The sequence below is a fragment of the Phoxinus phoxinus genome, assembly GCF_949152265.1.
Source record: "Phoxinus phoxinus genome assembly, chromosome: 3".
Lineage (NCBI taxonomy): Eukaryota > Metazoa > Chordata > Actinopteri > Cypriniformes > Leuciscidae > Phoxinus > Phoxinus phoxinus.
This window is the reverse complement of record NC_136878.1, coordinates 23,858,458-23,884,506: the sequence shown is the minus strand read 5'-3', so window position 1 is coordinate 23,884,506 and position 26,049 is coordinate 23,858,458. Positions and strand designations below refer to the sequence as shown.

Sequence of the window (26,049 nt, the reverse complement as noted above, 5' to 3'; positions counted from 1 at the left end):
TTACTGTTCACATAGTTCTATAGCCTATATTAGGCTATGTAATGTCTGATGATGTGTAAATAATTAATTTAAAGACTTTTAAGGCTTATTAGGTTGCTTAGCTCTAATCAGTATTTGAATTCAAGCAGAACACAAATTCTTATCTGTAAAAATGTTTGATATAATTATGTTGAAAAAAATTCTTAATATGCCAAAACAAAAAGCTTTAGACACCAGTGGACTGTCGTTTTAGTAAACTCTATTCAATATGACTAAATGGAACTTCATTCAAATATTAAATCAGAAAGCTTTGCAGGTACATATATTGTGGTCATATCTGGATTCACATCTGTATTCATCTGTTTGCAACATTTACAACATCCACCTAAAGTTACTAGGCTACTATACTATGTTTACTATGTCTATGTTTAATAATCCGACAATGCACGTGATCATGTAAACCCATTTTCCTTGATCAGAGTAAGGTTATAAACATCTTAAGGATAAACCCTGTTTCGCCCAGCATGTAAACACATTAACCTGCTTTCTTGAAGTGCGCATGTGTAATATGTGACAGGAATGCATCCTTACTGTGGATTTAAAGGGATAGTGCACCCAAAAATGAACATTTTCGAAATGTTCTTTTTTGGGTGAACTATCCCTCTAAGCGCATCGTGAAAAAGAGCGAGTGGAGGAGGTAATATTGCACAAACTCTGGCTGAATCCGAAATCGCCCCCTAAATTCCATCCCTATTCCCTACATTAAAGTCCGCGTGAACCGGAAGTTGCAAACGACTTTTCTCAAGTGTTGTGACGCATTTCCGAGTGAAACGGAATATTGAACAGAGGGGAGGGTTTTACTTCAGCGCTCCTCCTCTCCATCTCTCGCTCATAGCAGAGTAACGGTTTGAGGGGAGTGGTTAAGCGATTAACCAACCCAAGCCGTCAAGCCTATGTCATCAGAAAAAGAACCATTCCAGACCCGAAAGTAACTTTTCAGACTTTGATTAAAGATAACTTCGGCAAACTATTTTTTTCCGTGTATTAACTTGCACGGATTAATTGTTCACCACAAGACGAGTAATATCCGCTAACCAAGTAAATAGGGTCAATTTTGATTTCATGCCGACTTTAATCACTTGAAGGACTGAATAAAAACGAGGGAGCGAATTCGGAAGATCGTTGAGTGTACATTGGCTGTACACTTGTCATTGTAGTGCAATGTGGGATTGAATGAGTGCACTCAATAACGTCCACTATGGTTTCGGACACCACTACAAATGGATGTCCCCTCGAATACTGCCCTATATGATGATAGGGGATGATTTCGGATTCAGCCATACTCTTTCTTATTCAAACTCTTTTCTTGAAATCTGGAGCAGCAGCACCAGAAGAAGTGGTACAGTCAAAATGCTACATCTGTAACAGAGAATAATATAGCCTTTGAGCCGTAAGTTTTCCACTGATTAGGTGCAATTACTCTTCGGTTTTAAATGCAACCGACATAAATTAAATCCGCAAATTATTACGTTTTGACGTCACTACTGCAATAACCTGATTTATTAATAAAGTCTTGTAAACGCGTGGTAAACTAAATTCCTCAACAGCGCAATCAAATATGAATTAACACTTTTTCAATTTTGGATGCTTTAAAGAGTAAAATGGGAGTTATTTTCATGTTCCACACAGGCCAAAGAGAGAAAGACAAGATGGCTTCCAGATATGTCTGTGCGCTGATCATCACAGGTTGGTGGCTTCACATCACAGTAAATTCATAAGCAAAATCATTCAAATTAATCCCTTTTCCCTTACTGATCTATTCAGTACTATGTTCTTTAGGGGTGATCAGCGTGACTGGACTACTGGCATCTTGGACGATGGGGTGCGAATTTTATAGTTCTTTAAAAAAAATTGTGACAGTCCTGTAAGAATTCTTCATACTTACAGGTTTTCTATTCTTGTCTAGGTTTGAACGAACTGAGATTAAAATTAAGTCTTACACAAATCTATTCACAATCAGCTCAAATGCAGCTCAAACAGAGACGACAACATTAGCGGGTGCATTAGCTGTGACTGAAGGTGTCTCGAACACGCCGAAGGCACAAATAATCATAAACTTTCCTGGAACTGCCTCGATGAAAAAAATGTCTGGAACATCTGTGGTATCAAGAGCATCGTCTGCCGTTGCTTTAGCTGAACTCTCTCGGCAAACAACAGCTGAGACAGCAGCAGTGAGTGCAGCTGGGTCAGTGGAAACTACAGCTGGGGGAACAATCACCACGTCTGAGACTAAATTTAAGACACTCATTTTACCTGTAACAAAAAAGGCAGAAACTCTAGGAACAGCTAAATCAACTCCAGATGAAACAGTCACCGCATGTACACAAATAGAGGAAACATGGACAAATACAGCTCAAAAAACACCCACACCTGAGAGAATACGTGTTAGTGATTTTAAACAAACACATAAAAGTGAAACAGATGAGGGGATATTTGGGAAACCAACAGAAGTAGGCATCACGGTGCTAAAACAAGAATCAGGGACAACCAGTTTTGCTACAACTACAACTACAGCTAATATCAAAAGTGCAATTCCGATACCTGAACCAATGACAGACGGAGCAACAAATTTCATTGCCACTAAATCAAAAACTTCACAAGTTACATCTGAAAACAAAGCAACAACACAAATTAGACCAGCCGTTACATTCAAAACAGGAGCATTTATAACTGAAACAAAAGCGGCACCAAGCACAGTCATAAAAAGACTAAAAACAACAGGAAAAGAGCCATCTAAAGTGGAAACAACCACAGTCAGACTACAAGAATCGGCTCAAGCTATAAAAACTTTAAATGGTCCAACAACAATAAATGAGGCTACTGGTATAAATCTTATAACTATGATTCAAACTGCTACTGGAACCAAAGAAAAAACAGTGGTAAAACGATTAAGTACAGCAGGTACAGGGATAACAATAAAAGGCAGACGTGGCCAGGTGAAGACACCCCTGTCCCATGATAAAACTTTGTATTCTGCCATCACTCTGGGTTGCATCCTAGTTATTTGTGCCCTGTTAGCTCTTTTTGTGTTTTTAAAGGATTTTATTGGGTGCTAATATACTCAGCATATACAAATGTTGATTAATCATTTCATGAATAAAAATGTAGTATTTGTTTTGGAATGTAAATAAACAACTAATTGAATAAATAGCTAATATGACTTCAATACATGATTGTTGATTTTGTTTCCCCAGCATAAGATCTTAAAGGGGTGATGAACTGAGAAATACAATTTTCCTTGAGCTTTTGACATATAAGAGGTCATCATACTATAAGAATATCCTGAAAGTTTCAGAACTGAAAACGTCCTGGTTTGTCCAATAAAAGCTTTTATTGACATCAGGCACAGCAAACGACAGGTTTTTCAAAGTGGGGATCTATGACGTCAAAGGGTATTAAACACGGCCTCCGCAGAAGAAGATAAACGCCTACTTCAACACTGCCTGACTGTTTAGCCCCGCCCACCGATTTGCGCATTACATTCAATAGCTAAATAGCATAGGTCTACGAGTACGAGTGTACTTTTATAAAGTGTACTTATTACACAAATAATATACTTTAAAAGTATACACTTAAGTGTGAATTAAATGCAATCTTTTGGGCGCACTTAATGCACATTAAGTATAATTAATTTCAAATTTATTACATATTAAGTTGAAATAAAATGCAATAAGTTGCCATTAAGAGTGATTTTTTGGAACAACTTAAGTGGGACTTTAATACAACTTTATATCTACTTTCATAATTGCTTCTAGTGTCTTTAAAATATACTTAAAATGCACTACACAATATACTGACACGCAATTAATGTGAACTAAAATATACTTTAATGTCAGTTAAAAATACACTTAAGTGTGAATTAAATGTATTGTTTTGGGCGCACTCAATGCACATTAAGTGTAATTAATTTCAAATGTATCACATATTAAGTTGAAATAAAATGCAATAAGTTGCCATTAAGAGTGATTTTTTGGAACAACTTAAGTGGGACTTTAATACAACTTTATATCTACTTTCATTACTGCTTCTAATGTCTTTAAAATATACTTTAAGTGCACTACACAATATACTGACACGCAATTAATGTGAACTAAAATATACTTTAATGTCAGTTAAAAATACACTTAAGTGTAAATTAAATGTATTGTTTTGGGCGCACTCAATGCACATTAAGTGTAATTAATTTCAAATGTATCACATATTAAGTTGAAATAAAATGCAATGAGTTGCCATTAAGAGTGATTTTTTGGAACAACTTAAGTGGGACTTTAATACAACTTTATATCTACTTTCATTACAGCTTCTAGTGTCTTTAAAATATACTTTAAGTGCACTACACAATATACTGACACGCAATTAATGTGAACTAAAATATACTTTAATGTCAGTTAAAAATACACTTAAGTGTGAATTAAATGTATTGTTTTGGGCGCACTCAATGCACATTAAGTGTAATTAATTTCAAATGTATCACATATTAAGTTGAAATAAAATGCAATAAGTTGCCATTAAGAGTGATTTTTTGGAACAACTTAAGTGGGACTTTAATACAACTTTATATCTACTTTCATTACAGCTTCTAGTGTCTTTAAAATATACTTTAAGTGCACTACACAATATACTGACACGCAATTAATGTGAACTAAAATATACTTTAATGTAATATACATGTACATCGTTCGTTATATAATTAAATACATTTATAATTAAAAAATTTTATAATAAAGTTGTAATTTAGTACATTTCAAATTTTAATAAAAAAAAAATCTCTTAATAACCTAGTTACAATCAAAAGAAACACTATACATAAACACAAACAGTTACAACACTTTAACTCCTTTAGAAAGAGTCTGGAGGACAATGAAGCTTATATGCACAATCATTTTCTTCCTCAAATACCCTAAACATCACAGAAAACATTATGCATTTTTACATTTTCAGAAAACATTCTGTATGATATATAATATTGTTTTTGTTTCCATGTAATTTACTGGTACTACTACTTTTGGGGTAATTTGGTCCCCATAAAAAAAACACATACACATACACACACACACACACACGCACGCACACACACACACACACACACACACCTAATATTAACAAAGATGAATAAATACAGTAAATAAATTCTTCATTGTTAGTTCATTTTGGCTAATGTATAAACTAATGTTAGCAAATGAGACTTAATATTAAAGTAAAAATATTAAAGCTCTTAAACCTTTACTAGCACCAACAGAACCAAATGGTTTCTTCTAAAATCTTACTCAATTACAGTGAATGTAAGTTTGTCTAAAAACAAAAAACAAAACAAAATCTGAAGAACTCCAACGGCATAAAAACAAGAAAACCAAAATCGTTTGTCACCAAATGTTTTGAAGTTGTTGGAAAGTGCTGTTTATGTCTATGTCCCAGAAGCTCTCCAGAGTATATGTGAATGGAAATGTTCCAGAGAAGCAGGAAAGTCAGAAAAAATACCTTGAAGAAAGAAAACAAAAACAGAAGGAAAACAATTGTTTATAAAAACAGATCCAGTCCATTATTATATTTGGCTCAATTGAATGAAAGTGATAGATATACAGTTGCGCTTTAAAGTTATACACCTTGCAGTATCTGCAAAATGTTAATAATTATAGTAATAAGAGGGATAACAAAAAATTGTGTTCTCTTTTTATTTAGTACTGCCCTGATGAAGCAGTTTATTCATTCCCCAATCAAATGTCAAAACATTTTCGTCACAGTTGTCGTCATTTAAAACTGGTTTTTATTTAGTTATCCTCTCGTTTTCGTCTGTGAAAAAATGTCGGTGACGAAAATAATGATACAAATTATTCGTCATTAGTAACATTGCAAGATGGCTGTGGATGAACACCAGTTGTTTGAAACAGCTTTGGCCGCTACAATGAACGAGTTAGACTTTTATCTAAAAGAGGAACCGAAGACGGTGCTCGAAACGTTCCTTTGCAAGAAGGATGTTTTTACTGTTTTGCCGGCAAAGACATTGCTGGCAAGAGTCTAATCTACCAGTTAGCTCCGCTGGTAGCTAGGCGTATGGGGCTTAGTTGTGATTGGTCGTACTAGTATTATCCAATTGCGTGCAGTGAGATTTTCAAATACATGCTTGGTGCCGCCCCTCGAGTTGGGTGATTTATATTACTCAATGCCAGACCCTTAATCTTTCGGATTTGGGTCTGGATTTCCAGGCTAGCAGTTCCTGGATGTTAAAGTTGAATTTACTGTCCAATTCGAACCACTGAATTTGCGAAGCGGAAACATTTTTTTGACCGAAAATCACCTGTTAAATATTATAGGTTGTATTTTTAAACCATTTGAATATTTTTGAAGTAAAATATTAAAGGTGAATATGGATTATTGGATTTTTAATAATGAAAATGGGTTTGAAATGTTTTTAATCGAAATATTCACAGCTTAAATTTCAACCCAATGCAATCCCTAAAAATACAATGCATTAAAATGCAAGCATAGTTAATGCAATGCATTTTTTTTTTTTCAAGTAGTGCAATTCAACAGGCTTTTTTGTTTCAAAAACATTTGCCATTATTTTACTACCATACCCAAGACCCATGCAAACGTTTCCTCATCTTGGCTTGTAAGTTTCAGCTTACCGCGCACATCTTCATGAAGGATGTTCCTGTATTTACTGGTACCACGGTTGACACAGCAATTCTGCGGCCCTCTTCCTTTGGTTTGATACCTGTAAAATATATGATGATTATAGGGGCATCTGTAAATGCACAGGTGGGAATTTATTACTTACAAATGGAGAAGATTTAAAGTATTTAAAAGCTATAGGGATAGTAAGTGACTTGATAGCAGTGTTTCAGCTTGATCAGGGTGTGCTGTCTGTGCAACAATTCATGACAAATTATGTAATGTTAACATCACCTCATCAATAAAGGCCTGTGATTCCACACCGCTTGCACTGTATCTCCAATCACAAATGAACTGATCCTGCAAAATGAACGTGTAACTCCAGATAAGCACAAAAAAATAACATATTCCAAAACAAATAGTAACTGAACAACTCACTCTTCAAATGCAAAAATAAAAAAATAATGCTACATTACAAGCATTATTTCTAGAGTGATATATTAAATATTTATGGTGGTTATAACATTGATTATATGTATTAAATGTATATAAATGTCTTCGAGTGTTACAATATTGGATCTGTATTTAGCAAATTTGTCATTTAGTAATGTTTAAATGATTTAAAAAGTCGGTTTAATTAAATTATATATTTTTTCAGCAGCCAAATTCGTCGAACACACCCACACGCGAAAATATTATGATGTAAGAAATTATTAGAAATGCAATCATAGATAAATTATTGAAAAACTGATTAATTCACCTCCCGAGTCTATAGCGTCTGTCTGCGATGAAAATAATGTAATGTGTTACACTCTCGCAATAACAACTGCCATGTTACGGTGAAAATGTTAAAATAAAGAAAGCATCAAGATATACTTACTTGACTCATTAATGCAGTATAACGTCTCATCTGTAATCAAACGTGTCGTTCTCTTCCTGATTGCGCAGCTTCAGTTTCCTTTCCTCACGAATCGCGATTACAGAAACATAACAGTGCATTTTTCAAACTCTAGTGAAGTAGTGCGTCATCGTGACGTAGTATTTCTGGCGCATGCGCATTAAATAAAATGATTGATAATCAGATTGATAAATAAAATGATAATATATTTCATGCATGGTTATATTTCAGCTTTTTAATTTCTGTTCAAACTCATTGTGTTGTTAGACTCTGTAAGTTCACAAAACTTGATTCATTCACCTAACTAAAAGTCAATCATTTTTATAGTGTAGTGTAGTCTAATTTAAATTAAATGTATTTTAACTGAATTTAAATGCAATTTAATTTTGTTTAGATTTGTTTAACTTTGCTCACAACTAAATGTGTTTAATTTACTTAGATCAACATAATGATATTAAAAGTATTCTCTACACATATGTAAAGTACAATACATTAATATTACATTAAGAACTCCTCTCATAAATTACATTTTATTGTCAAATATTATGTAGAAAACTGACACTTTTAATTGAGTTCATAGAGCAGAAGCTGGTGATAAAAATGTCAACAATAAGTTGTACTGGAGTATACTGTATAAACAAATGTATTGCAGTTTAGAGGAAAAATACATTTCAAGTGCATTAATGCACACAATATATTATAGACTAAACACATTTAAAATACATCAACAAAATAATTAGTAAACACACTTGAGTTGAAATTAAAAACAATTATTTTTTTCATATTTTCCATATTCATCATATTCTTTTATTTAGTATATTAGTCAATACATCAAAATAACTGTTTAAGTAAAACTTAATTAGACATTATTACAACGTGCCTTTTTAAAACATGCACTTACGTGTGTTTAGAAATATTGTCATGAAAGTGTACTTACTTTAAGTTAAACTTAATTAGACATTATAACAAAGTGCATTTGTGAAAAGTGCACTTAAGTGTGTTAAGAAATATTGTGATGAAAGTGTACTTACTTTAAGTTAAACTTAATTAGACATTATTACAAAGTGCATTTGTAAAAAGTGCACTTAAGTGTGTTTATAAATATTGTGATGAAAGTGTACTTACTTTAAGTTAAACTTAATTAGACATTATAACAAAGTGCATTTGTAAAAAGTACACTTAAGTGTGTTTATAAATATTGTGATGAAAGTGTACTTACTTTAAGGTAAACTTAATTAGACATTATTACAAAGTGCATTTGTAAAAAGTGCACTTAAGTGTGTTAAGAAATATTGTGATGAAAGTGTACTTACTTTAAGTTAAACTTAATTAGACATTATTACAAAGTGCATTTGTAAAAAGTGCACTTAAGTGTGTTAAGAAATATTGTGATGAAAGTGTACTTACTTTAAGTTACACTTAATTAGACATTATTACAAAGTGCATTTGTAAAAAGTGCACTTAAGTGTGTTAAGAAATATTGTGATGAAAGTGTACTTACTTTAAGTTACACTTAATTAGACATTATTACAAAGTGCACTTTTTACAAATGCACTTAAGTGTGTTAAGAAATATTGTGATGAAAGTGTACTTACTTTAAGTTACACTTAATTAGACATTATTACAAAGTGCATTTGTAAAAAGTGCACTTAAGTGTGTTAAGAAATATTGTGATGAAAGTGTACTTACTTTAAGTTACACTTAATTAGACATTATTACAAAGTGCATTTGTAAAAAGTGCACTTAAGTGTGTTAAGAAATATTGTGATGAAAGTGTACTTACTTTAAGTTAAACTTAATTAGACATTATTACAAAGTGCATTTGTAAAAAGTGCACTTAAGTGTGTTAAGAAATATTGTGATGAAAGTGTACTTACTTTAAGTTACACTTAATTAGACATTATTACAAAGTGCATTTGTAAAAAGTGCACTTAAGTGTGTTAAGAAATATTGTGATGAAAGTGTACTTACTTTAAGTTACACTTAATTAGACATTATTACAAAGTGCATTTGTAAAAAGTGCACTTAAGTGTGTTAAGAAATATTGTGATGAAAGTGTACTTACTTTAAGTTAAACTTAATTAGACATTATTACAAAGTGCATTTGTAAAAAGTGCACTTAAGTGTGTTAAGAAATATTGTCATTAAAGTGCATTCCCTTTAAGTACACTTAAGTGGTATTTCATTTGAACTATATTATATTATCTGCAAGTGCACTTTTCAAAAAGTATACTTTTATGATATTAAGCACAAAAAAAGTACGCTTTCAATACAATTAAGCACACTTCTTTTTCACAAGGGAAGATAAACGCCTACTTCAACACTGCCTGACTGTTTAGCCCCGCCCACCGATTTGCGCATTACATTCAATAGCTAAATAGCATAGGTCTACGAGTACGAGGTGATATATTGCTAAACCGAACCGAGCTACGCCGTTTACGAAATATTGTGCAGTGCCTGGTTGTGGAAGAAGACAGTCGCTACATAATCTTCTTTCGGACTCCAATATTAGGAATGCGTGGTTAAACTTTATTAAATCAGTAAATCAGTCACAATTTCCGCGTCCGACACAGGCTTTGCAAACAAACATACTTTTACGACACGGATCTGCCAGCAACGCAACAAACATGTAAGTAACCATTTGTTTATTCTAATCTGTGACCAGTGATTTCTGATAGGCCTATGTAACGTTTGCCTAATTATTCACGATTTTGATTATCTCTCTCAAAATCGTTCTGTTAATGCATATCATATCACTGACTAAACGATCAACTTAACATCGTTTCTCTTAGTAAGTAGGATGAAAATAATCTTATTTAAATTGTGATTAAATTATAAAGCGATCAAAATACTCGTCCCTTTCCAAATCGCCCGAAGCTGTCAAACATCGCAAGTGTATCTGGACACTTGCCAGAACTCGTTATGAAATCAATGCCGCTGTTACACGGCACAACGAAACTCTTACTGTATTTACATCGTGTTTGCATTGTTATTTTGTGAAAGCATTTGTGAGAGTGCAGAAATTGCGTTGCGATAAGATCTTTTCATTCATTCAATCAACAGACTGTCCATCATCTGCTCAGTGCTCATCACTGCAACCTTTCATGTGATGGGATAGATTTAAATATAATGCTTTAAACAATACTTTTCATGATTCGTTAATCTCGATTGCTGTAATAGTAAAAACGTAGTAAACGTGTCGAGTGAGTCCCACATGTTATACTAGCTATTTTCATATGCAAGCATGCACTTCAGAATATTTTTATGGAGAATCGAATCCCCACAAAGATATATATAGCCTGGCTCCGCCCTCCTACGTACTTCCGCTCAAGTTTCGAGAGTCTGTGGTAGAACCAGGTTAACAAAGATAGCGAACTAGACGGTAAATGATGACAGAATTTTTAGGTCAAACTTTGTGTTCGTTTTTAACATGTCCTTGTAATATGCATATTTTCTACAATTACTTTTTAAGTAACTTTTTAACAGCTTAAGCAAGAGAAAAATACAACCACAATAAAGTGATTATCTAATAATCTATTATCCACAATGACCATTGTCAACTAACGTTAATAGGCTACTGAAGTGGAGTGGAGTTCTATATCCTTCGATTACCTACATGCTTGACTTTCCCTCTCTGCTTACCTGAATACATTATACAACACGATAAAAGATCGTATATTCCTTGCTATTACATTTGATGTAACATTAGGGGGAGTGTGTCTGAGGCCACTCACTGAAAGCAAGAATTACCTGTGGTGTTGATGCACAAAATCTAACTGCTAATATTAACGTTAGATTCACTGTCCACTGATTGGCGGAATGCCTTGTAACGGATTGTGTCATAGCCCCTGTGATTGGTCACCTGCATTAGATAGTAGTTTGTTTAGTAGCAAGTTGGGCTATTTTGGTTCTTGACCACACAAATTTCACGATTCACGGATGGCATTATTGTTTGAAATGTAAACAGATGTTGTGTGCCCGTAACTTTAACGGAATGCAACAGACAGTTATGTCAGTTGATCACGTGGCCCTGTATCGGCACTGGTATGGCCTCGTTGGCGCAGTAGGCAGCGCGTCAGTCTCATAATCTGAAGGTCGTGAGTTCGAGCCTCACACGGGGCAAAAGCTTTTTAATCACACTACAGTCATGTGCACGAACCAGTGACCAAGGCACACTTTTTTGCTGCGTCAGATATATAGGGTAGGTAGGTTGCGAATGCATTAAACTCACACAGGTCCCTCTTAATGACCTTCATCTACAGGCAGAAAGAGATAAACGAACTGGAATGCATTATAAAGCTTGATATGAAAAAAAAAAACCCCGTCAAAAATGCAAGTGGTTTATCAAAGTGAAATGTTTAAGGTTTATGAAAGATCGACCACAGTCTACTGCCCCCTGGTGCCAGAAACAAAAGAGATTGTTTTTGTTTTTGCCACTAGGCGGAGGAAGAACACTACAAATGATTAGAATGATTATTATACTAACATTTGACTCGCTGAAGAATTAATAAAAAAAATTGCAGAAACTTTGTAAACTAGCCTCAGACGTGCTTTTAACAGGTGTTTTGAATGTTATTTTAAAAGAAGTTACACAACTACATTTTAGATTTCAGTTATGAAAAGCTATTCTTTATCTCCGTGTACACAGGTTGTTATTGACAGCCTGCAATCCAGGCACATCATTTAACAAATCTAAGAGCCGACTATTTTGTTCATCGTAGTAGCACTATGTGTTGTAGCAACTCCTACTATTGCTGCTAAATCAGAAAGCATCTTGGAGTACTACTTTCTGAAAGGACGTAATCCCAAAAGGTGCTCTTAGGTTGGGTTTCAAACAGTTTTAGAAAACAATACAAGGTACTTCTTCCGGTTCCCCCCAAAAAGTTAAAAAGCCTTTATTCACATCATGGCTAATCACAATAGATGCATTAAAAATAGATACAACACTGCACACTAAGGTACGCTGGTACTTGACTTTTACCCCTTTGTCTGAGCAGATAATACTACTACAGCTGGTAGGTCGTAAATGAATGAGTGTAGGCCTAATGATGCCATTTTTAAAGCAGCTGGCATTACTCAGAGGAAAATTAGACCAGCTTTTGAAATCAAGTGGTTGATATGATTAAGAGTGCGACTAATATTCTGTGTTCACTTAATATCTATGTAAAATAACCAAGCTGACAAGCAAGGCTTCCCTCCCTGTGTGTTTTCATAGTGCAACAATTATCTCCCATTTTCTCAGCCTTATTGTTTAGAAATTCACCAAAGCACCTTGCTGGATCCCAACTGTAATTAATTAAATAAAACAATTAAAGAAAGAATCAGTCAGCTGACTTCTTTTATTATTATTATTCATTTCTTTGGTAGATGTCGTCTTTTCTTACTGCTATAGTATTGCGGTTCTGTAGTTAAGTCTGTTTTTTGTGTGTGAAAAATAACTTCTCACAGTTGTGTCTCAAAGAAAGAAAAAAGTATTTAAGAAACTGAAAACATACTTTTTTTCATTTAGCTTCAGTAGAATTTTTTTTTGCACAAATTAAATGGTCTAGAAAACCAAAACCATCATTGCCATCTGTCAATGAACTTCATATAAACACGGTAATATGCTCAGTGCAGCCTAAGTAAGATGACCATGGCTGCATTATCAAATAAAGAACACAATGTACAACACAAATGAATATAACTAAACCCTATCAATGGTGAACAAAAACAGACATTAATACAAAAAAGAAGTATCACAAAAATCAAATGATCGTTAATATCAAACTGTTTGAAAGAGGGCGGAAAGCAATAAGAAAAAGAAAAAGCACAATATTTAACAAAATGGTGAGCTATAATAAAGTTAGCCATAATGTGCTGAGCTGCAAGATAATAAAAAGAGCCCACTTAAGTTAAAAGACATTTCATCCAATGACAATCCCTCATCCAACACAACAACAAACACATTTTTCAAATGGGTGCAAACAGATTAGGAGGGATATGAATAAAAGTATACGATAAAAGCAACATAACATATATTTATATTTAAGAAGTTAATGATTCATTTCCAAAATAAAGAATGATAATCAGGACATGAGGAAGTGAAAAGTGGGTAAATGTTCATAATGTTCTGTAGTTACACTACATCTGATGACGTGTATTAGTGGTGGCATATCAAATTTATGTATGTACATGAGAGAAAGTGTGTGAGCTGCGGAACTGTTGAGCCCTAGCGCGTATACACACGTTAGGTTGGCGTGCAACAAATCCCTGTTTACAGTGACATCTGAATGAACCATGGGTGTTAATACAGCGTGCATTCTTGCAGGGGCTCGACCTCGTCCCTCGGCCCGCACACTCATCAATATCTAGAGGAAGAGAGAGAGATGGAGCCTTAAATTATGTCTGTCCATACATTTACAAGTGATTAAATATGTCGATTTCAGGAGCATGACCTCTGTTTCAGGGGAAGAGTGTATGTGCTTGACTATCTGCATTAATACTCGCCTGTGCAGCGTGTTCGCGAGTGGTCCAGTACAAATCCAGTATTGCACTCACACATCGTACCCAGATAGGACCGCACACACCGTCCATTAGCACAGCTACACTCGTCTGAGTCTTCTTCTGAACTGTCTCCCTCTGAACACATGAGAGTGACAGAACTGATCATGAAACACTGTGCCGGTTCTGAGTCGATCTGTTTAGCTCAAGGTGAATTACACTGTCAAGGTCACCTGAGTTGTAGGAGAAAGCCGCCAGGAAGTCCCCCTCTCCATCAGACTCAGTCTCCAAATGCATCTCGCATAACCTGTTAAAAAGCACTGTGCACACACACCAAAACTAAGTAAAGGAACATTACTTTGCCTATTTTTTTTATCTTGAATATAACATTCATTATTCAATCAAAAAAGTGCTCAAATGTACAATGCAACTGCATTTTTGTGTTCTACCATTGTCTAACTTTTTTCTTTGCACCAAAGTCTAAATTCAAACTTAGCGCATAACAATTTCAGCCTTCTCTACTTGCTTTACCAAACACAAATGTGGAATGAATGAATAAATGAACGAGGCATTCATATAGCGCTTTACTATGTACTACTGTACACCCAAAGCACTTTATATAGTCATATTAGTCTCTCCTCGACCTGATGCGACAGCAGAGCAACAGCGCCAGTGCGCTCGCCACACACCAGCTATAGGTGGAGAGGAGAGAGAGTGATGGAGCCAATTGAAAACATGGAGGTTATTATTAGGAGGCCATGATTGATAAAAGCCAATGGAGGGAATGTGGCCAGGATGAGAAGTGCTGTGGGATTTTTAATGACCACAGAGAGTCAATCCTTTGTTAGATTAAGAAAGCTTTACAGTCACTTTTGATCAATTTTAATTGATCTAACTGACCCCAAACTTTTAGATGGTAGTGTAAATATATATATTTTTTAAAATATTACACACGGATACATGTAAATATAAAACAGAAAATTCATCATTGCTAAATGTTTTAATGATATTTACCATTTAAAACTTTGAGGTCAGTTAGGGTTTTTTTTTTTAAGAAAGAAAGACATTAATACCTTTATTCAGCAAGGATGCATAAAATCGATCAAAAGTGACTGTAAAGCTTTCTTAATCTAACAAATGATTTCTATTTCAAATGATCCATTTTAAAACGATCTAATCATCAGAGAATCTTAAATATTTTTTTTCACCAGTTTCCACAAAAACATTGAGGAGCACAACAGTTTTTAACAACGATACTAGTGAGAAATGTTTCTTGAGCACCAAATCAGCATATCAGAATGATTTCTGAAGGATCATGTGACAGTGAAGACTGGAGTAATGATGCTGACAATTCAGCTTTTAAAATATATTAAAATAGAAAACAGTTATTTTAAATTGCAATAATGTTTCACATAGTGTTGTCAAAATTTCACATAGTGTTGTCTGAAATGTTTTAAATGTGACGCTTTGAGCGCTGTTGAGCGGAATCATAAACACCTCATTGGCCACATTGTGTTCACGAGCTCATCGGATATGTCTGTGATTGGCTACAATGATCAACGCACGGGAGCGTTTGAAAGTGTTATGAAAGCAGGAGCGTTTGAAACAAAAGCAGGCGCCTGTCAGCGCCAGTGGATCGATCCGCTGATAGACGCCTGCTTTCAAATGCTCCCGTGTGTATCTGTGTAATCGCTCGCTGAAGAGCGTTATTGATGTATTTACAACATGTTTTGAAGCGCTGATCATTGTAGCCAATCGCATTATCGCAGACATATTTGATGAGCATGTGACAATGGCCGGCCATTCCGAGGTGTTTACGATTCTGCTCAACAGCGCAAGCGTCACATTTTTAAAATTTTGACAACACTAGTTTCACAATATGACTGTTTTCCTGTATTTTTGATCAAATAAAATCAGCCTTGGTGAGCATACGAGACTTCTTTGCAATACCTGAATTTCTATTAGGACAGGTCCGGCACTCTGGGCCCCAGCCTCGACCGTAGTGACAGCAGCACTCAGAGTACGTCACCGTCAGCTCGTTCCGCGGCATCGTGCACATAAGATCCTCATCGACCTCCTGGAAACATATGTCCTTATGTGCTGCGGTGCGGTCTGAGAAAGACAGAGATGAGGAGATGATGGAGGACATACAAATACAAACAAAACAGGGTTCACAGAAGGAGAAAGAAAGGTGTAAACAAAGCCAACTCAAAGGCTAACACAGCTAAAACCTCTTTAATGCTCAGCAGTCATGTGGTCAACCGACGCTTCTGGACTGCCAAGCCACATGAAGGCTAAACAAGTAACAAGAAACTTCTGCCACCCATCACAAGTCTGCATGCTGGTTACTTGTGATACCCACCATCATAGACGCATTGCTTGAGGGCTGCACTGAAGGTGAGTGGCTGCTCGCAAATGCAGTGGAAGGAGCCGGGAGTGTTGACACATCTCCCGTTCCTACAGTAGGAGGGATCCTCACACTCATTCACATCTGAAAGGTGCACCACAGACACACCCGTTACTAAAGAGATATACAGAGAGAAGGACAGATAGAGAGAAAAAAAGAAGGAGGGATGAAGACAAGGAGAGAGATATCAGAAGCACACAGTCTTGGGTGAGAACTTCAATAAATGCTTGGTGTTACTTCATCTTTACTATTCCAGGGAGAACAGTCAAATTCTCGGCCATAGTAAATATGCTTTACCTTTTGAACGATACATTGTAAAAAGTCGTGGCATTTTTTTATTATGACGGTGATGGTCTTGTGATGATCTATACTCACCTGCATGTTCCTCAGGTGTGACACAGCTGTTGCGGTCGGTGGCTAGAATCCAGGGAGGACTGCAGATGCAATAATATGAATCTTGGGTGTTTACACAGTGGCCATTTTTGCAATTAGCAGGGTCCTGACATTCATCCACACCTACAGCAAAACAATGTTTGAAACAGTGAAATATGACTTTTACTTTTAGATTACATCATAACGCAATGTAAACACTCGCCACCAGACAAATACTTGAGTCTACAATTAAATAATCGTTAACATTTATATTACATTTGTATTTAATTGACAATCAAAGCAAAAATATATGACCGGTCAAATGTTTGGGGTCAGTAAGATGTTTTTTTTCTTCTTCTGTTTTAAAATTGTGATATATTATTACAATATAAAATAACTATTTTCTGTTTGAATTTTAAAATGTAATTTATTCCTGTGATGGTAAAGCAGAATTTTCAGCATCATTACTCCAGTCTCACATTACTTCAGTGTCACATGATCCTTCAGAAATCATTCTGATTTGAGGCTCTAAAAACATTTCTTATTATTATCGTTAAAAACAATTGGGCCGATTAAAAAAAAAAAAAAACGTGATACATTTTTTTTAATGTAAACTTTTAAATGATTGTGTATATTTATTATATTAATATCATATTTAATATGAAATATAATATGTATAAAATATATTCAATAATTTGTAAATTAATATATATGACAAACTGCTTTGGAAACTTTAACCACTTGAGAAGAATGTTTACAAGGTGAAAAAAAGTAAATGAGTCAAATCTAGTCTATAAGCGAGGAAATTATTTTTCTTATTAAAAATAATGACACTATATAAAGCCTCCTGTGCTAATGTGAGTCACAGCCTCGTTGGCGCAGTAGGCAGCGCGTCAGTCTCATAATCTGAAGGTCGTGAGTTCGAGCCTCACACGGGGCAAAAGCTTTTTGCTTTAAAAAAAGATTTGTGACACATTAGAAAGGCTTACCTGTAATTGTGGGAAAGACACACTTCTTGTTGACGGCATCAGGGACCCAGGGTGGGTTGCAGGTGCAGTAGAATGAGCCTCGAGTGTTCACACAATGACCATTGGTACACAGGGACTCATCATGACATTCATCCACATCTACAGGGAAAGAGAGAAACAGAATATTGTTATGGAATTTTATATGTTTGAGTTCAACAAATATGAGAGATTGAAGTGTCACCCCCCTTTTTTTAATAGACATGAAAATGCGCATTCTGAACTTAAATGTTTGTAATTCAAGAATGCTTTGGAATATAGACATAAGATTGGTATTGTTTTAAAGAAGACATTTGGCAGATTTTTGTTGAAGTGAGATTAAGAAAGTGAAACAAAAAAAAAGTTATAGAAGTTTGAGTTTATGAAAATGTACAATGTAAAAATTTAATTATTCATATTTTATATAAAATATATTTTTTAAAAACCTGGGTGACTCTAAAACTGCAAAAAAAATCAAAGCCAAAAATCTGAACAAGTTGTGTTTTAAATTTTAGGTTGATATCTCAAAAAATGAGCTTTCAGTAGGATTTTGTTTGTGCGCAGTACCAAACTTTTTCACTAGATGACATTTCCATATGTGGTTTTTCTTTATTTTTTAAAACATTTTCAGACCTTTTTTTCTAAAATAATTGAACAGATGCTATCTTTTGAACTCTTGGCATGAAAACAAACGGAGGTTTCTACCAATCTTTCATGATTTTTCATGTTCATTGCCATTTCAAAATAAAGGACTGAACACCCTAGGAGTATGAAAATATTCTTGGTACAAATTGATAAATTACAGCTCCTCTGTGATATATAGTTTGTCAATATTAGTTTAGGTTTAGTATAGGATATTACTATTTTAAATATGTAATGACTTTGGGCCCACCGGTGGGCCGGTGACACTTAAGGAGTTTTATTGAGTTTTTTTGTGTGTTAGAAGTGCTGTGCCATTCTATTGCTCTCTAGTGGCAGACAAAAAAAATCCTTCCTTCTACCACTAGCGGGTAGTACCGCGGCAAAGGAAAACTTGGCTTTCACACTAGTTTCATGAAAATTACTTTTTACTCTTGTTTTTTGTGTTTTATAAAATCATCTAACACAACAACCACTATTTGAACCACTATATATATATTATTAAATAATAATTGTAAAAAAAAATCTTATTTTTTCATGCATTCATTGCATTGTAATATATATATATATTACAATGCAATGAATGCATGAAAAAATATGATTTTTATTTTTACAATTATTATTTAATAATTAACTAAATACTTAAAGTATTTATTGTATTTGTAAACAAATCATAGCATTGTACAATATATATATATATATATATTTTTGGTAATAATGTAAATGTTTGTACTGTCAATCCTTGCTGAATAAAAGTATTAATAATTTTTTTTTTTTTAAATCTACTTAACCCACGCAAGTGTGTATTTGGATAGTCAAGTACATGTATTTGTGTTTGTGATTTTACCGATACATTCCAGTAGATTGCTGTCATAGTAAAATCCCTGTTGGCAGTAGCATTCAAAGCCAGGCTGTGTGTTCATACAGCGTCCTTCCTTACAGATCTCATTAGAGAACAATACACACTCATCAATATCTACGAAGAGAGCGAGAAAGAGAGAAATTCAGTAATTATTTGAGGGAGTGTTTGTGTGCGTGAAAACACATATGTGTACGCATATACCTCTGTGCACGGCTAATCCATAATCGATCTTTCCTTCCTCATGGTAAAATCCTCTGCCAACTGGACATAGAGAGTGATACTCCGCTGAAAACAACAGACAACATCAATCAAACACCTCAAATTCCTCTTTTATCCATCAATAAATCCCTGTTTTTGTCTGTAATCTCACATGAGTGGTAGACGGGACAGGGGTAGATCTCACAGTGATCTCCCCATCCCACACCGATAGAGCAGCAGCACTCCTGCTTCGTAACGTTGGTTGCCAGGACACTGTCACAGAACACGGTGTCATCCAGATTTAGGTAGCACTCCTTCTTATCATCCAGATACATCTCAACCTCTGTGTGGGGAAAAAACAAATGTTAAAAAAAGACAAAAGCAATTTCATGTGATCACCACACACACTTATTAACTAGACCAACTCTTACCCTCACAGCTGTGTTTGTCTTCAGACAGTATGAAACCATCGTTGCACACACACACATATCCACCCTGTCTGTTTTCACATACGCCGTGAGGCTGACACAGACTCCTTTCCACAGCGCACTCATCTATGTCTGAGAGAGAAAGAGTGAAAGGGTGAACAAGAGGACCAAGGCTGCAGGATGGAGAATTGGGAAATATAAAATGTGTGAAATCCCATACCCTGGCACCTTCGGCCACTGACAAGCATGTATCCTTTCTGGCACTCACAACGGTAAGAGCCCATCGAGTTGATACAACGTCCTCGTTGACAATTGGAGGCCTGCTCACACTCATTAATATCTAAACAGATCAAAAACAATATTACTAATTTACATATCCTGCGCATTAGTGAATTGTTTCAGCTATATTAGGTTTACAAAAGATTTTTGATTTTTTTTAACAAAATTAATTTGATTATTTAGCAAAGCTGCATTATATTGATCAAAAGTGACAGTACAGATATTTATAATGCTACGAAAGATTACAAAAAAAAATCACGTCTCGTCTTGATGTTGAGAGAAATCGTGAGTAAGTGCAGAGGCGTTGTGTGTGTTGGGTAAACATGTAGTTCTAGACTAAATGTGAGCATGCATTTACTAAAACAGATTTAATATTCCTCAAAAGGAATAAAAATAGAAAAACAGTGAAATGCAAACTCAGAAGATTATGCAATGTTAAATAACACATATATACTTTATGCATTTAATCTCACTTTATTAACCATTGTCTTTGCTGCTGACCTTCGATGATCCAATTGAACCATAAAATAAGCAAAAAATGACTTTTATATAAACATATGTTTCATTTTTTTGAAAATGAAGATTTTTGTTATTAAAACCGAACAAGCAAGCCCAGCCTAGGTGAGAAAGTAACACAAAAGTAATGTAACGCATTTTTAAGTACCATATTTACTTTTTAGGGAGTAACTGTCACATGTCTGTCCTGTCTTGTGATGCACATGGGTGTTTTGTTATTTTGGGCCATGTGCTCTTGTCATTGTCTGGTCCCTCCCCCTTGTTATCTGATTATTGGTTTATTTGTCCCACCTATCCTCCTCGTTACCCTCCTTTGTTTGTCTCCCTATTTAGTCTACCTGTGTTTGCTGTCCTGTGCTCGTTCGTTGTACATGTTACGTGGTTCGTGTGTACCTTCCCGTTTTGTTTCCAAGCTTTGGAGTTTGTACCTTACTTGTCTGTCATCCTAATAAATCACTCTGCAACTGAATCCACGTCTCTCGTCTCCCACACGTGACAGTAACACAGTATTGTAATGCATTACTTTTAAAAGTAACTTTGCCCAACACTGCTGGAGACTGGAGTAATGATGCTGGAAATTAAGTTTATAAATTATATTTTAAAATATATTGTTTATAAATTATATTTTAAAATATATAAAAATAGAAAACAGTTATTTTAAATTGTAATAATAATTCACAATATTACTTTTTTGTGTAATTTTCATCAAATAAATTCAGCCTTTGGTGATTTTTTTTTTTTTTTTAAAAACCTAAAAAAAATCTTACCCACCCAAACTTTTTAGATTAGGAGACTATTAGCTTTATTGAACATGTTAGACCACATAGGCCTGGTTTCAGAGACAGGGCTTAGATTAAGCCAGGATAAGGGTTTAGTACAATTTATAGCTTTTATAAACGTGCCTTGAAAAAAACATTACTGGTGTGCATTTTGAGACAAAGCGAACTGACATATTTTAAGATATATCAGTGCAAATTGCTTTCATTTTAACAGCTCAATAATGCATTTTAGTCTGGGACTAGGCTTAACCTGGTCTGTAAAATCAGGTAATAATAATTTAAAGCTGCAGTCCATAACTTATTTTGTGTACAAAATGTATATAATAAATGAGTAGGCTACATCATGAATCCATTTTCCAAACTGTGTTTTTGTCTTATCCTGAATCACTACGGTACACCTAGAATAAGTGTTTATATTCGGACTATTTTAGACTGGTACGGGCCGTACCACTGCGGAGTTGCCCAGTACCTGCGTGACTCTTCATAGACATAAACAGAGAGAAGTAGCTACGGCTACAATGTTCTTCCGCAAGACGCATGCAGTTCTGTTTATTAACTGCCGGAGTGCCAAAAGTAACAGACAGCAGCTTTAACAATCGGTCAGTGCTATGTGTCAGTCACGCTAAAGGTTGGAATACACTACACGACTTTTAAAATCTGAACTGGATTAGTCATTACAAGCTGACCTTCGCAGTGGCTTCCCTCTTGTGTAGGCTGGTAACCAGGGTAACACTGGCAGTGGAATGATCCCTCAGTGTTAATGCAGTGACCATTAGCACACAGACGGTTATCCTGACACTCATTGATGTCTGTGGAGAGACAAAAAGACGCATAACCTCCAATTACACATACACATATGCTTAAATCTCTCATTATTGATTAACAAAAAAGTTTTGCACAGTAAATTTATTCTCTTTAGAATGAACGTATGCAGGAAGTAATAAAATCTCATTTAAAATCATGTAAGGGCCATTCACACAGAACGCGCCTTTCCATTCCATTCCACTACGCTACTTTTACATTGTTACATTATTTCTATGTAAACACATGCTAGACAGACTTTTGCAGTGTCTCGCGCATAACACAGTAAAACGTGGCGCTCAAGTTAAAATAATTTTAACAGCAAAAACGCGTTCTATGTGAACTGGCCCTTAGAATGGCCAGATTAAGTTTCCATTTAACAGCATGCTGTTTAGTTTTGTTGGCTGTGTGCCACTGACCTCTGCAGCCTTTGCTGTCAGCCTCAGGCAGGAAGCCCTCATTACACAGACATCGATACGATCCTGCCAAGTTCTCACAACGGCCGTTCAGACACACACCCCGCTTCTGACACTCATCGACATCTGATAGAGAGAAAGACATACATCTCTTGTAAGATTACGCTATTGTTAAATGTATTTGTCAAAAACACCCCACATTATCACCTTTCCTACTTGCATCAGGTAGATAAAAATGTCTATTGACTTGCACTGCTGTTCAAACGTAAGATTGTGATGACAAAGGCTGCATTTATTTGCTCAAAAATATAGTAAAAAACAGTAATATAGTGAAAGGAATAAATTACGACTTAAAATATATTCAAATAGAAAAATAATAATTTGAAATTGTAATAATCTGTGATGGCAAAGCTGAATTTTCAGCATCATTACTCCAGTCTTCAGTGTCACATGATCCTTCAGAAATAATTCATTTCTAATATGCTGATTTGTTGCCTAAAAACATTATTATAATTCTAAATGTTGAAAACAGTTTTTGCTGCTTAATATTTTTGGGGGATTTTTTTCAGGATACTTTGATGAATAATTAGTTCAAAAGAACAGCATTTATTTGAAATAGAAATCTTTTGTAACATACTACCTTTAATGTCACTTTTAATAAATGTAACGTGTCTTTGTGAAATATATATTTTTTACTAAATGGTAGTGTACATTGTTTTTCAATGGCCAATATCTAGAGGAATGTGGCTAATAGCAGAAACCATTCTGATAAAAATAATACTAGAAGTTAATGACATGCACAAAAATGCTGAAAGTAACACATTTTACATAATGTTTATTCCGAATTCAATAAAACAAAAGTGTATAATCCGTTGACAAATATTTTTTCGTTCTATTGAGGAGGACACACACAGGGTAGTGCAAAGAGAGTTGTTTTGGATAGTCGTGAAATGCCTGGAGCCTGTGTGAGGAGCTGATGGTAGTCGGAATGTCTTTAGCCATATGTTTCTGTGAATGCATGTGAGCTAAACTGTTCATGCATGGTTGCATGTGTGTTTATGTATTCTGACCGTAACACGCTCCTCCCTGTGCTTGGTATCCAGGTTGGCAGGGTATACATTCATAGGATCCAACAGTATTCTCACACTGTTCATTAGGACAGATACTCGGGTCTGAACATTCATTAATGTCTGCATTAGAGAGACAGCAACAGTGTAGAAAATAAGTTACAAACACTCACAGCCATTAAATAAAAAACAGAATAAACCACATTGGATGAACATGAATGATGCAGGCATCTACAATTAACATGTGATTTGTGTCAATGCACAGTAAAGGTTGGTGTCCTCACCTTCACAAAGAGGCTGTCTGCGGGATTTGCTCCGGAAGCCTTGCATACACCCACACTTATAGGAACCTGCCAAATTATTGCAATACCCTCCAACGCCACAGATATCAGGCTCAGAGCACTCATTTATATCTGAAAAGATACATGCAAACAAGTGTTGGCCACCATCTGTATTGATATGGTCGATAGAAGCAGGTGAATAGCTGATGCTGGTCACTCACCAATACATTTGCGTTTCCCATTATGCATCACAAGTTCATAGCCATGATAACAGTTGCATCTGTAGGAACCCACGGAGTTAATGCAGGTGCCTCTACCACATGGCTTCGAGTCACATTCATTTTCATCTACAGAGAGAGTGAGACCATTGTAAAAAAAAAAAATCACTATATACATTTTATGTAATACTGATAAAATATTTGATATATTACACACAACCATTCAAAATATTTCAACTTATTTTGAACTTTCTATTCATCAAACAGTCTTGTAAAAAAATTCACGGTTTCCACAAAAACATTAAGCGGCACAACTGTTTTAGACATTGATAATAATGAGAAATGTTTCTTGAGCATCACATCAGTATATTAGAATGATTTCTGAAGGATCATGTGACACTGAAGACTGGAATAATGATACTGAAAATTCAGCTTTACCACCAAAAAATCACATTTTAAAATATATTAAAATAGAAAACAGTTATTTAAATTGTAATAATATGATTGTTTTTACTGTATTTTTGGTCAAAGAAATAGTCTTTGGCTAGCCTGGGAAAACCCAGACCCTCTCAGTTGTAACTGAGTAAGGGTCTGGCAAAGCTCCATAGACAATTCATTTCCACAGGGGCGTCACCAACGGACGTCGGAAAGATCTAAAACCAATCAGAGCGATGAATGACATGACGTATGCAGAGCGACGGAGAAACATCTCGAGACTCTCAGCAATTCTCTGTTTGTGTTAACGAAAATGACCATTTTAAATCGCTTGAAACAGACGCGATAGCTGATTCGAACGAGTGATGTTGTGATGTTCCACGGCGGCATCCATGTCTGTAATGTACAAAATCTGCGTCACCGTCTCTGCTCTGTCGTCATAGTGTAAAACGTTTCTGATTGGTGCCGCGATTTCGGCGGATTGGAAATGGGTTTCAATGGGCTCTTTGCCAGACCCACTTGCAGAGCAAATCTAAATTTGCCGGAAGTGGTCTGGGTTTTCCCAGGCTAGTCTTTGGCGAGATTTCTTTCAAAAACAGTCACAAATTTTACCAACTCTAAACTTTTGAACGGTAGTGTGTAATATTTTTATGCACTACAAATCCAGGAATTGAATTCAGAGTACATCATCTGTGATTTCATTGGTTGTACAGTATGTGTGTATTTACATGCGTGTACTCACCAACACAACTCTTTCTCTGTGCATGTGGTCGGTACCCAGGGTAACAGTCGCACATGAAACCATTCTGTGTGTTCACACACTCTCCATGACCACATATATTCCTGTTCAGCCTGCATTCATCCATTGCTGTGATACCCAAACACAAAACACACCCAAAAACATGAACTGCATTGTTTTTATTGTTTCATAATGTTTCCTAGGGTGCACTTATAATGTTAGTATGATTTTGACTGCAAAAAAAGTCATAATTTAGAAATAAAATGCTTTTTTCCTAGCCTGATTATAGCCTCTGATTTGAACGCTCTGTTTGAAGGGGCGTGTCTGCTGAGAGACTTTAGTGTAAATGCCCACTGCTGTGATTGGCTAACAGCTTTGCATATAGGTTACATGTGGAACTCTATCGAAAACTTTTAGCACGTTTTTACTATTACAGCTCTCAATGTTAACTACTCGTGAAAAGTGATAATTATAGCATTACAATTAGATCTATGGCATTATATTTAGATCGTGGTATGAAAGGTAGCATGCAATGCAATGCAATCTCGTCATTGCAACTCGATTTCTGCACACTAATGA

The 26,049-nt window shown here is 35.3% G+C and overlaps 2 protein-coding genes and 1 long non-coding RNA gene across 5 annotated transcripts in view; 1 reads left to right on the top strand and 2 right to left on the bottom strand.

The window, feature by feature from the left end:
• Window positions 1-1,806: 1,806 nt before the first annotated feature.
• Window positions 1,807-3,203, top strand: LOC306995207 (uncharacterized protein). The gene is made up of 2 exons (XM_079606573.1): window positions 1,807-1,861; window positions 1,946-3,203. Exons 1-2 carry the CDS (start codon window positions 1,857-1,859, stop codon window positions 3,093-3,095), a joined length of 1,155 nt encoding a protein of 384 aa, XP_079462699.1. The 5' UTR covers window positions 1,807-1,856; the 3' UTR covers window positions 3,096-3,203.
• Window positions 3,204-5,404: 2,201 nt separating this feature from the next.
• On the bottom strand, window positions 5,405-7,076 carry LOC306996273. Its single transcript, XR_013797039.1, has 3 exons — window positions 6,946-7,076; window positions 6,666-6,754; window positions 5,405-5,517 (listed from the first exon to the last, which is right to left on the bottom strand). It is a non-coding gene; the product is annotated as an uncharacterized lncRNA (long non-coding RNA).
• A 5,798-nt stretch (window positions 7,077-12,874) lies between these two features.
• Window positions 12,875-26,049, bottom strand: part of ltbp3 (latent transforming growth factor beta binding protein 3) — a 44,580-nt gene continuing 31,405 nt past the window's right edge. For 2 of the 3 annotated variants that reach the window (XM_079606216.1, XM_079606218.1), the window contains exons 13-30: window positions 25,474-25,599; window positions 24,300-24,425; window positions 24,082-24,210; window positions 23,801-23,920; window positions 22,734-22,856; window positions 22,200-22,322; window positions 20,160-20,279; window positions 19,943-20,071; window positions 19,684-19,854; window positions 19,515-19,598; window positions 19,299-19,427; window positions 17,798-17,935; window positions 16,812-16,952; window positions 16,392-16,550; window positions 15,980-16,141; window positions 14,263-14,349; window positions 14,036-14,167; window positions 12,875-13,896 (exon numbers count right to left, since the gene is read on the bottom strand). In XM_079606216.1, the coding sequence (XP_079462342.1) occupies window positions 13,709-13,896; window positions 14,036-14,167; window positions 14,263-14,349; window positions 15,980-16,141; window positions 16,392-16,550; window positions 16,812-16,952; window positions 17,798-17,935; window positions 19,299-19,427; window positions 19,515-19,598; window positions 19,684-19,854; window positions 19,943-20,071; window positions 20,160-20,279; window positions 22,200-22,322; window positions 22,734-22,856; window positions 23,801-23,920; window positions 24,082-24,210; window positions 24,300-24,425; window positions 25,474-25,599 (2,387 nt within the window). In that variant the 3' untranslated portion in view covers window positions 12,875-13,708. The remainder of the gene's footprint in view (window positions 13,897-14,035; window positions 14,168-14,262; window positions 14,350-15,979; window positions 16,142-16,391; window positions 16,551-16,811; window positions 16,953-17,797; window positions 17,936-19,298; window positions 19,428-19,514; window positions 19,599-19,683; window positions 19,855-19,942; window positions 20,072-20,159; window positions 20,280-22,199; window positions 22,323-22,733; window positions 22,857-23,800; window positions 23,921-24,081; window positions 24,211-24,299; window positions 24,426-25,473; window positions 25,600-26,049) is intronic. The other variant, XM_079606217.1, reaches the window with a different exon arrangement.